The following is a 12,349-nucleotide window of genomic DNA, read 5'->3' as shown; positions in this document are numbered from 1 at the left end:
ACTGATGATATTAGACTGTAAATGAAGCCCAGCTACCAGAGCTTGGCTTGTGTTTGACTTTTTAAGATATTCATTTGAGCTTGTTGATTAGCTATAGAGACTATGCTTGCTAATAATTTCATGCTCAAATTCATTCAAATTAGGTACAATCTCGATCACATATATCAAAAATCTTAAATATGTACATCCATTACTAGTGATTCTCTTTTTGTGATAATGAATTATTATAAAATAGTAATAAGATTACTTTAATTCTAATAGTTAATAAAGCTCATCAACAAGCTTGAGCTTGCTTAACTAGTTAACAAATCAATCTTGAGCAAATAATTAACCTAAATATATAGTAAACTCAAATTTGAAATAAATCTCAAGCGCTTGAGATGATAGTGTTCTAAACTTTCAATAACACTTTTTATTTAAAAAGTATATTTTAAAAAATATTTAAATAAAAAATTTAAATACAATATATTTTATATTTGATAAATGTTATTTGTTACATTATCAAAATCCAATCCATATTTAGCTATAAATATAAAATATAAATGAATTTATATAGATTTAGCTAGTACTGGTCATTTACGCGTTCTTTACATCGGTTATTATTATTTTGATTATAAAATCAAGTTAATAGATATAATTTAATAAAAATTTTATTTTTTAATATTAATTTATTAAATTTTAAAAAATAATAGCAAATTAACTATTTCTAAATGTCCTTAATTTTTTAAAATTTTATTAATGCAATAATATAAATTTATTATATAATTAAAAATTAACCTATTATTGAATATTTTATTACAAAAAATATTTAAAATGGTATCTTTTAGAATTAGAATTTTAATTAAAATATAATTAATATAATATTTTTTAATATAAAATTATATCATTATTTGATTAGAATATTATTTATTAATTAATATAATATTAAAATATAATTAATATACTATTTTTTAGGATTAGAGTCGGTGTTTTAATTAAAAATATAATTTATAAATTAATAAATTAATAAAAAATTATAAATTATATATAAATTTGGATCATATGTGTCAAAAATAAATACATAAAAAATAATTGAATATAAAAAGATATAGGTATTAAATGGTATTTTTTTTCTTAAAAAAAAAGATTTAAATACTTATATGTTAAGTAGGTTTGAATTTGGGCTTTTATTGAGCGACTAATCCATTCATTGCCATTCTATTTTTAAAAGAAATTTTTGGAATTTTGATTAAAAAATATTAACGAATAGGTAAAGTTTAAAAAGAAAATTGCTCGAAAACAAAAAGGGAAAAACAAAAAAAAAGAGCTTCCTCAACTTACCACTTTTACAAATGAATCAACAAATAAAAAGAAACAAAAAGTACAACAATAACGACATCAACTCCTCCACTTCACACATCCTCAGTTCCCACCATGCAAAACCAAAATTCCCAACCCTAATAGAATTTGTTTTTTCCTTCTACATTATTTTTCTCTCAAATTACAGCAGACACATATACACTCTTTCTCTCTTATTTAACTCTCTGCTCCTCTATTCTCTTTCAAATCTCTTCCGGTGCGATTGGATCTGAGTGACTTCTTTTACCAAATATCCACTTGGTTCAGTTCAATCCGGAAGAGAAAACTCCCTGAATTTCTAATCTTTAGCAGTTGTTAGGGTTTATTTCTAGAATTTTTGAGAAATTAGGGGTGATTAGAGATTGTTGCAATTAGGGTTTTATTGTGTTTTGACTTTCGGGGACTAGTTTTTCCTTTTTTCCTCTTCTGATTGATTTTTAATTCTTTGTTTGGAGTTGTTGATTTGAAGTGGGAATCCGTGGTGGGTTGGGTTAAAGGTGGAATTTTGAACAGCCAATGCCATATTTTTTGGATTGGTGTTCAGCAAATTTTTCGGTGATTTTTTTAGTACCGAAAAAGTTAGAGCTCGAAGTTATCAATGTCTTGGGCAGGCCCGGAAGATATCTATCTTTCTACTTCTCTTGCTAGCTATCTTGATAGTAAGCTCTCCTTTCCTCTAAAAATCTTTATGATCTTTGGATTTGAAGCTTATCCTGGATGTTATTATGTTTGAAGTTTCAATATGTAATACAGTTTCAACCAGAAATCGGTAATTTGGTGTTAATGAGGTATTTTCGTAAGTAAACTAAAAATTGGTAATCTGGTGTTAAAGGAAGTATAGTTTGTAACTTGTAATGTAAATAGATAAACAAAAAGATGGAGAAGCAATTGTTATCTTTTGTCTTAGTTACAGTATTACATCCTGAGGAGTTATCTTTCTTTTAATGTGTTGTTTTCTATAGCAAGATTGTGCTATATTGTGTTTGTTGTAGTTTGTTTTTCTTAGGTAGTCTTTATCCTTTCTATTTGTCTATCTTATTTCACAGTTGTTAGATTTATGGGGGAAGTATTGATCTTTATGCTTGTATAGTGCTTAGATATAGAATATCTAAAAAGTTGCGGATCTCTTTTTACTTAATTGTTTGGCGTTGTGCTTCTACTTTTGCTTCAGAGAAGCTACTTGTGCTACTGCGAGATGGTCGGAAGCTCATGGGAATACTTCGTTCTTTTGACCAATTTGGTACTTGTTCTATCTTTTCCTTGTTTATTAAGTAGATGCTGCTCAAATTCTTTAATGTTTGAAAACTAAATGTTTGTGATATGCAGCTAATGCCGTTCTTGAGGGTGCATGTGAAAGAGTTATTGTTGGTGACCTCTATTGCGATATCCCTTTAGGTCTATACATTATTCGAGGCGAGAATGTTGTTTTAATTGGAGAGCTGGTATGAAGCGACTGTTCTATTGATTTTTGTAATTGTGACTTGTGCATTCAGCATTCTCCTGAACTCTGCATTTTTTCTGGTTTAGGATTTGGAGAAAGAGGAACTTCCTCCACATATGACTCGTGTTTCAGCAGCGGAAATTAGACGGGTAAGTGGTAAACTGGTATTCTTTTTTCCTTTTGTTGCCTTAGCCAAGAGTATCTGGTAATTCTGAAGTATTAGATGGGTAAGTGGTAAATGCAAAGTATAGTTAGTAGTTTAGTGATTCACAGACAAAACTTGTAAACAGGTGTTGTTTGACTTGTTGAATTGACAAACTTTCTGGACACAGCTACTACCTGAAAGTATAATCAAGATGTGGCTTTGTGACTGTAGATGTGAGTGCCTTGTCAGTAGTAAATTGACTTATTAGCAATTGAATTTGTTAGAGAGGAACATTAATGTCACAACATTTATTAAGCATAGCTTTCTTGTATGAGGCATGCTAAACTCATTCTCATGCAGTGTGGTTGCTAGAGGCCTATTCTTGTATATGCTTTTTTATGTAGGTGGGTATATATCTCTGGTTATTGTTCGGAAGAGGTGCCCAAAGATGCCATTTTCATGTCTTGTGCTGTGATGCCATTTGCTTTGGGGAACAATCAGCTTTTTTTGTTCTATACTTTTCTTCAGGAAATTATTTGCTGATGTGATTACTTGTTGATAAGATGATTTACAATCTGGGTACATTTATCAGGAAATTTTCCGAAATCACGCGGTTGTATATTTAATTCTGTGGAGTTTCTAGAAGAAGCCTTGTGTTTTCTGCAATTATTGTATGCACTCGTTCTGTCATGGTCAAAGTTAGTAGCTTCTTAGTTTGGTTTGGTATCATCTATTTTCTCACAATAGTCATCGCTCAGTCACATTCATCAGCTCAGTAGCTTCTTAGTTTGGTTTGGTATCATCTATTTTCTCACACAGTCAGTATCACCTGTTATGGTGCCACCACAAGCAGTGACTTGTTGGACGCCTGCAGTCTACATGATCCAGGACGTCTATGGTAAATGCCATTCTGAAATGATCTATTAATTCATCAAGTCTACTAATGGAAGTTTACCTATCACTTTATGCTGAATGACCAGTGGATGGAATACAAAATTGATCTCTTTGGATTGTCATTGTAGTTTAGATATCAATTATTTAGAGTTTCTAGAGGAAAAGCATAGTGAATTGTGCAATTATTCTTTGCACTTACTTTCTTGTAGCATCATGGTCAAAGGCAGTATCTTTTGGATGTTTGACTTAATACTCTTGTGTTATTCACATTCATCGGCTCCGTGGCTTCTTAGTTTGGTTCTGTATTGTCTATTTGCTCATGTAATTTCTTCTGCAACATTTGTTGCTTTGGAATGAGGTAATATCACCTGTTACAGTGCCCCACAAGCAGTGGCTTGTTAGAAACATACTATCTAGATGATCCAGGATATATATGGTATCTGCCATTCCAGAATGATCTATTAATCCATTAATAATTTGATTGATGGCAGTTGACCTATCACTTCATTGTGAAAGACCATGTATAGAATACAAAATCCAAATTTAAGTCTCCTATGTTTTAGCATATGTAATTCACAATGAATCATATGACATGTATTGCTTAGGTTAGTCATAATTTAGTGCAAAGGATGATTCTCAAGGACTTGGAAGTTGCAACGACAATAAATAATTATATATGCCTTTTATTAAAAATTAAAATTCAAGCATAATATAGAGTAAGATGTAGACCTGCAAGTAGAGGTATATGTGATGTCCATTGCTTTGTGAAAGAAGCAGCTCCATTTAATAAAAAGAATCTTATGCAGGGATTTTTTGGCAATTTTCTGTCCATGTTTTGTTCTCTTCTGCTGATCTAAGATGCATATATTTGCATAGACTTTCACCTTTCTAAATTTTCAATCTCTTGGAGATTATTTGTACTAAATCACTGAGCTTGTGATTTTTTTGGCAGGCGCAAAAAGCCGAAAGGGATGCTACGGATCTAAAAGGTACAATGAGGAAGAGAATGGAATTCCTTGATTTGGACTAGTGCATCCCCTGCAACCAGGTTATATGGTCCGCACATATTTTAGCGGTCAATTGGTGTATGGGGTATTAGTTGGTTCTCTTCCTTTTCTCTAAACTTGCTGTAACATTTTTTTTCAAAGAAATGTATTTGAAAAATTTATTCAGTACTTTGTTCTGTGAAATTTCAATTCCAAGTTTGAATGGGGTGTAGGTTAGTATTTCACTGGTCCCATTTTTCCGCTTCCATAATGTATTGGATGTTTTAAGGTGTAATGGCTCTGTACAATCAAGGAAAATTAGAATCGCACTTTTCACGCAGTATTTAACTTTTCTCTATACGCATTTATTAACCTTTTTCTGTTTCATCTTTGGGGGACCTGTGAAGTGCATTCCTGTAGAGGGTATGACTTGCTTCAGGCTGGAATCAATAAATCTTCAACCCTTTTAAGATATGACTTGGAAGGGTATCCTTTTGTTTTGGTTGATCTTAGTCAAGTCAAGAAATCAGTTGAAGGCTGCTACTGGTATCAATGTTAAGATCATGCATGAGGGGTAGTGTTTTTAGTAATGGGAAAATTACATGAGTTTCTCTATTCTGCAATTTTTTGTTCCTTTTTCTTTTGGTAAGTGTGTAACTTTGGTTTTTGATCTTGATATGTTTGTTAGTAGGGGTATAGGGCAAAATGACAATTTAAGTGTTAACATATATAAATATATATATATTATCTTAGGTTTGATCTCTAATTTTTGTTTTATGTAGCCATTTTTTTTATCCCACTAATGAAATCTTTTTATTCCATTAACTGAAAAAATCACATTAGTAGAAGTTACATTAGTTCATAAAGATTACAATACACTTGTAGAAGGGACTTAAATAATTGGATCTGCTGCCTGGTTACATGAACATATAACATGCACAAAATTACAGGAACCTATGCACTTTGCCATGGATCTAATCACCTCAATATTGGTTCCTAGAATCTTAGAAAGAATATTTTATACAATAGTATATAAATATGAGAGATAATAGTGTATAATAAGGTAAATTTTTAACAAGTATTTATAATTGTTTATTATAATATTCATTATTTAATAGCCATTTCCTTATGTATGTCTGGTAGAAATTATAAACAGTCATCAATATTAAACTCAAACAGATCATTTTTTGATTGGTTTTTCGGATCTGGACAATTATACAGATGGCAAGCATTTTGTCAGGACTCTAGGTATTGTTTTCATTTAATTGCTCAATTCTTAAATCAAGAAACAAGCGACTCCCACAAAGTGCTGCGTAAGCTGTGGGCCTGTGCCGGGGCCGCAATCAGGGAACTGCATTCTCATTTCTCCTCTGCTCACTTTTACAAACTATTGAAAACTTTATTCTTTTATATTTTTATTAGACAATAAAGATACAAATTTTTTCATGAATCTAATAAAAAGAATTCAGTTAAAAATACATTCCGGCAGGTAAGACAAATAAAAAGAAAAGAAATATATATGGGTTACATTTCCGATAAAAGGCCATTTTCTAAAGTGGCTCCCTTTGTTTTGCAAAAAAAGTATATTTTTAGAAATACTTTTCAAATATTTTGTGTTTAAAAAAAAAAAAAGTCAAAAGATTATCAAATCATTTTTGAAGAAATGATTTTCTCTTAAAAAATGCTATATTGTGAACTTCTTTTTAATTTATAAAAAACCAAATGAACAGAGTCTTATGAATATGTCAATTACATGTCAAAACTCTGTTTGTAGACTGCTCGTCGGAAAAAATTCTCAAATTCTGTTTATATCTTTTATATGTATAATTACAAGTTGAAACTATAAAATTTTTAATATTTTAATTATATCTTTTATTAAAAATATATAATTTTTTTAAAACATTTTAAACACCTAAAAGTAATATTTTAAAATAATAATATATACTCTTAAAATATCTTTTCCAAAAACAAACTATTTTTCCCTCTAAGCTACATTGATTTACACAATTACATAAAATCTAATTTGGAACTGAAGAACATGAAAATATTGACTTTCACACACACGCAAAAAAAAAAAGACTACACAGCAAAGCCGACAGCTTTCTCTTTATCCACTACGACTGCAACCTACAGAATCCATGCTCTAAACTCAATCATAACCATAAAACCTAATTTCATATCCTTAAAGTCAGATCATCCAACGACTATAAAGCTTCCACCTCGTCAGAATCTAGTACAAGCACACAGCACCGTAATTTCTCCAGACCATGGAGGTACTAATAACAGCAGCTTGATCTCTCACTATTAAAGCCTTCTCTTTTTAATTTTTCACTTTGTCTTGTTCCCAACAACAAGATCTCAACAAGCAGATCTAAATATCACTAAATCCCGAACTGACAGACACACCCATTTTCTCTCTCTAAGATCGTTTATCTGTCTCTCTCTAGAACCCTGAAGAGCAATGATGTTAAAACTTTACAGTTCAATGTCTGTTATATCTACTCTTACATGTTGTGTATGGTTCTTTATAAGCTGTGTCGTTGAAGGGTCAGTTCATGAGTATAAAGGTGACAGATTTGTAGCTAAAGGCAATGCCTTTGTTGTTCATGGAGGCAATGAAGGGATTTACTCTTCTACTAACAGTGGAGATTTCAATGAAAGTAATGCTATCCCTGCTAGTGGTGACTCTTATATACGGTAATAATTATCGTTTCTTTTCTCTATAATTCACATTTCAAGATGTACATTTCAGGGTTTGGTTTTCTAATGTCGAGATCTCTTGATTTTGTGGGTAAATTTTGCTTCTTTCTTTCTTGTCTATAAATGGTAATGCTTTGGACAATTCCGAGGAAGAAAAGGAATTGGGTCTAGCCCAAAGTTACTGATTTATTTTGATAATTTACTTTTTGTGCTCTAATTTGGGTTAGTTTGATAATTGAAGATGATACTTCATTTCATAGCAGCTATTTTGATTTGGGTCCATATGACTTACATGGATTGCTAAATTCGTTACAATGGATGTCCCAAATATATAAGATCGTAGCATGCTCCAATTTATGTGTTGCTAAGAAATTTGTTATCCATAGTTAAATTTGAGATTCTACTTTAACTGCCCAGTTGGTTGCTGAGCAATGTGGTTTAGAAGTGTTAGCTTAAAGTTCTGTTTATGTGAAAATGATATCCATTTATGCTGATAGCATCTTAATTCCTTTACTATCATTTATAACAGTATCTTGTCTTATAGACCTATGCGTTTAGTTTTTCTAATTTGATTTGGTTTGATTCACTACTTTATATGGTAACTTATGCCAGTTTTGAAAAGATTAAGTTCCGGAGAACTGAGGACTTTGCTAACTTTACCTCGGGGTTGGTACAAGTTATTGTTTTTGAAGTAGAAGACAGAGAGACAATTGGAGGTTCAGCTTATGGCGGTCAAAGAGCTATCTGCTGCACAGCTGATCTTGCTAAATTGGGTGTGTGCTCACAAGGAGAAATCATTCATCGCCCTTCAACAAAGGATCCTAGCTGGCCCCATGTCTTTGGTGTTTCATTCAATGAAAATGAGTTGATGGCGACGTTGCCATCAAGATCGTTAGAGATCACTAGAACAGGGATGTATAATTTGTATTTCATGCATTGTGATCCCAATCTCAAAGAAGTATTTGTAGAGGGAAAAACTATATGGAAAAATCCAGCTGGCTATTTACCTGGTCGAATGGCACCACTAATGAAATTTTATGGTTTCATGTCCCTTGCTTTTGTTTTACTTGGAGTGTTCTGGTTCTATCAATATGCAAGATATTGGAAAGAAGTGTTCCCATTGTTGAATTGCATAACGGTGGTGATAACACTAGGCATGTTTGAGATGGCTCTCTGGTATTTCGACTATGCTGAGTTCAATGAAACTGGAGTTAGGCCAACTGGCATTACTATCTGGGCAGTCACTTTTGGTGCTGTTAAACGTACAGTTGCACGTCTCATAATTCTCATGGTCTCAATGGGGTACGGTGTTGTGAGACCTACTCTAGGTGGCCTCACATCAAAGGTGATCATGCTTGGAGTGACCTTTTTCCTGGCCTCTGAAGTTCTTGAATTAGTAGAGAATGTAGGTGCTGTCAGTGACCTTTCTGGGAAGGCAAGACTATTTTTGGTGCTTCCTGTGGCTATCTTGGATGCTTTCTTCATTCTTTGGATATTCAAGTCCCTTTCCGCCACTTTGAACAAGCTTCAGGTACTTGGTCTGCCATTCTGAGGGAGGTCTTATCAGAACTTCTCTAAGCATGTGGTATTGATTTCTTTATTCTTGAATAGCATCTTAAAGATGTTCTTGTAGTAGGATACTCGCAGCATGGCAGCCATGCCCTTAGATTTTTTATGCATGAACTCACTCTGCAGTTAATTAAAAATAAGTGTGAACCTTTGTTTATGTTTTTAAAGTACTTCTGATTGAAGCATCAAGGACAAGCTGTTAATCTGATAAAAATTGCTCTTTAAAGTCTTACAATGTGTTTGTATAGCATACCATCTAACCATCTGAGTTAGTGATGACAGAATGCACAAGAACAGCACAAGAAATATGTGCATGGGTGACAGCATTTCAATTCTACAGTTGTTCATCTTCATTATTTGTTTCTTTGTTGTGATCCTTACACTTTCATTCACATACTTGATTTGGTTTCAATCATAATCACGCAGCGAACCTCCTTTTTTGATTTACATTTCTAATTTATACGGTGTTATGCACTATGCTTTTCTATTAGGATGTTAATTACACAGCACATTAAAAGCAGTAACAAATAATCATTGCTCTTTGTTAAATGCAACAGGCTAGGAGGATGTTAGTCAAGCTGGATATATACCGGAAATTCACGAATGCTTTGGCAGTAGCAGTTATTGTGTCTGTCGGTTGGATATGCTATGAGGTGAGTTATTGCTTATTGCATTAGTTAAATCAATTATCTTGTTTTAGATGTTACTTGTTGGGTTTGTCAATGGACTAACATATTACAAAAGGTTACTGCAAGAGCATAAGGAATCACTTCATCTTACTACATATTATTTTTCTATAAGCTAATTTTAAGTAGGCATATCAGTGGAGAAAGGTAAAAGTTTTATTCTTCTTGTGAAAACTTTTGAGCAGACAAGATATGATCATTAGGGCTTGACCTGCATTTGCATATGAAACATGAACTAGTGAGTGACTCTAAAAATAGTCAGTGAAATGTCATTTTGTCATCAGTTTGAGATGAGATAAAACTATGACACAGGTTACCCAAAGAAAGGATTAGGACAAGAAGGTTTAAGTTATGTTTAGAATAACAGTGTTTTATATACTATAATGGCCAGATAAAGGTGATTTATGTAGTCCCTGAATGCTTTTTATTCTCTTCTTTGTGAATCCTTCACTGAATCTGTACTTTGTGCTTGCAGTTCTATTTCAAATCAAAGGACATTTACAATGAGCACTGGCAGAATGCCTGGGTCATCCCAGCCTTCTGGCAAGTCCTTTCCTTTTCTCTTCTATGTATAATTTGTGCTCTTTGGGCTCCCTCTCAGAACTCAATGCGGTAAGACCCGCTTCCATACCTTTGTGTTCTCGTTATCCATATCTTAATAATTGATTATAGTTTCTGCTCTAACTTCCATATTTAAGACTTAACAAAGATTAAAGTAGTCAAGACTAAGAGTCCAGCTACCGGCGCTTGGAAGTGCCTCTATTCATAGTTGTAATGGTCAATATTTTCTTGTTCAAGTAATACAATGTTAGAATGCTAGTTTGCTTAGTACTGGGCTAGATCACTTTGCAACTGCTTACATAATATAGCTGTGATGAGAAAAAGGAGGAAGGGAGAGAAAATAGAGGAGAAAGATAGGAAAAGAGAAACAAGAACAGATGAGGGAGAGATAAAGGTAGAGATAGATAAGCAAGAAAGAAATTCTGATTTCATTAGTTAGTTTCCTAGTACAGCTGAACTGCCTAATTGTACGATTGACTAAACCAAAACGACGCATCAACAATTATAGAATGGCTATCATACTATTATACAAAGTTGCTAACATTCTGATCCTCGAGACTTGGGTATAAGAAAAATAAAGTAAATGTTTAGAGTAAATGTGGTGCACTGGTATGTGCAGTTTAGAGTAAATGTTCACTGGAAAGTTTCCACTGTCTTGTATTCTCTTAATAGATATGGATGGAATAAATTAGCAGCAATACTGAAAGAAAGCTTTTATTGGTCAAAATATTGAATTTCACTAGTAAAGGTCCTTGGCAGTTCGTCCAGGACTGAACAAGTTATCTTGAAGTTTTTAACTGATAATAATTTCAAAGTCTATATGAAAATTTACAAACTGTACATACCGAAGTGAAAGCTGATCCCTTTGTAGCAAAAAATCCAAGTAACCTTTGCATTCCTATAACTAAATTGTTTGGGCCATCCTTCTCTTTTTTCTCCTTCATTCTCTAACATTTTGGGTTCACCTGGTTATATAAGTGGGTAGTAATTTTCCCAGTATCTTTAAACTGTTCCAGAATTGTATTGCCTTCATTTTATTCATTTAAACTTTGTATTTTTGGTTCATTTGCTATTCCTGATTGAGCTTAAGCTAGATGTCAACTGTTAATTCATAACTTGGAACACTTCCAATAAAGGTGTGTGAACTGATCACAAAACAGAGCTCACCCACAGCATGGAGATGCCTTCTAAAATCTAGCATGGAGTTTTTAGTTTATTAACCGCCCAGACTAATATCTCCTACCTTGACAGGTACGCTTACTCTGATGATGTGGGAGAAGAGTTTGACAGAGATGATAGTTCTTTGACACTCATTAAACCATCTGCAATGCCTTCAAAGGACATTCGAAGTGCATCAGAGGCTAGACCAGTACAAGCAAACAATAGTGCATCTAATGGTGATCTGGAAGAAGACAAGACAGAGTAAAGTATATCATAGACAATGCAAGATTTCAAGATAGGCTTTAATTATTTGATTTACAGCCTTGTCATTGTTGTAGCAATCCTTCTCAGGCTCCCTGAATCTACATTGAAAGTTCTATAGGAGCATAGTTAATGGCTAGGAAATGTCCACTTCAGAATTGCAATAGGAGAGAGCTCATCTTTAGTTTGGTTTTTGGTCATGTTATTTTCTTGTAATTGGTCATAAATGATACAGGAACACTAAATTTTTGTTATTTTCCTTCTGCCCTCATTTCCAATCCCGTTCAAAATTGGCCTAACAAGTGTCAAAAGGACTGCAAATTTATTTCTTATATGATATGAGCAAAATAATTAGAAAATGGAAATTATGCAACTAGTTCTTATCAAGTTGCAAACCCATCAGCATCCCAACAACTTTCATCTTTTAAACTTTATAATTAAACTTGTATATGAAATTAATTTTGAAATTTTAAAACTAGGTGTTGTATAGCAATGCTGAACTAGTCTTTTGATTGTTTGCCTCTGGCAATTTTAATGAAAACAGATGGCCTTTCAACTTTTCTCTTTTTATTATTTAATGTCTTAGAGATGAACCAGACAAAGAAAC

At 32.8% G+C, this 12,349-nt stretch overlaps 2 protein-coding genes across 5 annotated transcripts; both read left to right on the top strand.

The window, feature by feature from the left end:
- Positions 1-1,230: 1,230 nt before the first annotated feature.
- On the top strand, positions 1,231-5,147 carry LOC8279030 (sm-like protein LSM1B). 4 transcript variants are annotated; one of them, XR_007216973.1, is made up of 7 exons: positions 1,231-1,997; positions 2,510-2,578; positions 2,665-2,780; positions 2,866-2,928; positions 3,517-3,595; positions 3,778-3,822; positions 4,771-5,147. XR_007216973.1 is itself a non-coding variant. In XM_002532681.4 (5 exons), the coding sequence occupies exons 1-5, from the start codon at positions 1,937-1,939 to the stop codon at positions 4,846-4,848; spliced, it is 387 nt and encodes a 128-aa protein (XP_002532727.1). In that variant the 5' UTR covers positions 1,247-1,936; the 3' UTR covers positions 4,849-5,147. The 4 variants fall into 4 exon arrangements, 1 of the variants encoding a protein (XP_002532727.1); XR_007216972.1 differs by having other exon boundaries at positions 3,517-3,642; positions 3,716-3,822; XR_007216971.1 differs by having other exon boundaries at positions 3,517-3,822.
- A 1,796-nt stretch (positions 5,148-6,943) lies between these two features.
- Positions 6,944-12,013, top strand: LOC8279031 (transmembrane protein 87A). Its single transcript, XM_002532682.4, has 5 exons — positions 6,944-7,501; positions 8,117-9,035; positions 9,631-9,726; positions 10,235-10,371; positions 11,572-12,013. Exons 1-5 carry the CDS (start codon positions 7,266-7,268, stop codon positions 11,744-11,746), a joined length of 1,563 nt encoding a protein of 520 aa, XP_002532728.2. The 5' UTR covers positions 6,944-7,265; the 3' UTR covers positions 11,747-12,013.
- The last annotated feature ends 336 nt before the right edge of the window (positions 12,014-12,349 follow it).

Source organism: Ricinus communis, chromosome 8 (genome assembly GCF_019578655.1).
Source record: "Ricinus communis isolate WT05 ecotype wild-type chromosome 8, ASM1957865v1, whole genome shotgun sequence".
NCBI lineage: Eukaryota > Viridiplantae > Streptophyta > Magnoliopsida > Malpighiales > Euphorbiaceae > Ricinus > Ricinus communis.
The sequence above is the reverse complement of the archived record's forward strand: the minus strand, read 5'-3'. Positions and strand labels throughout refer to the sequence as shown.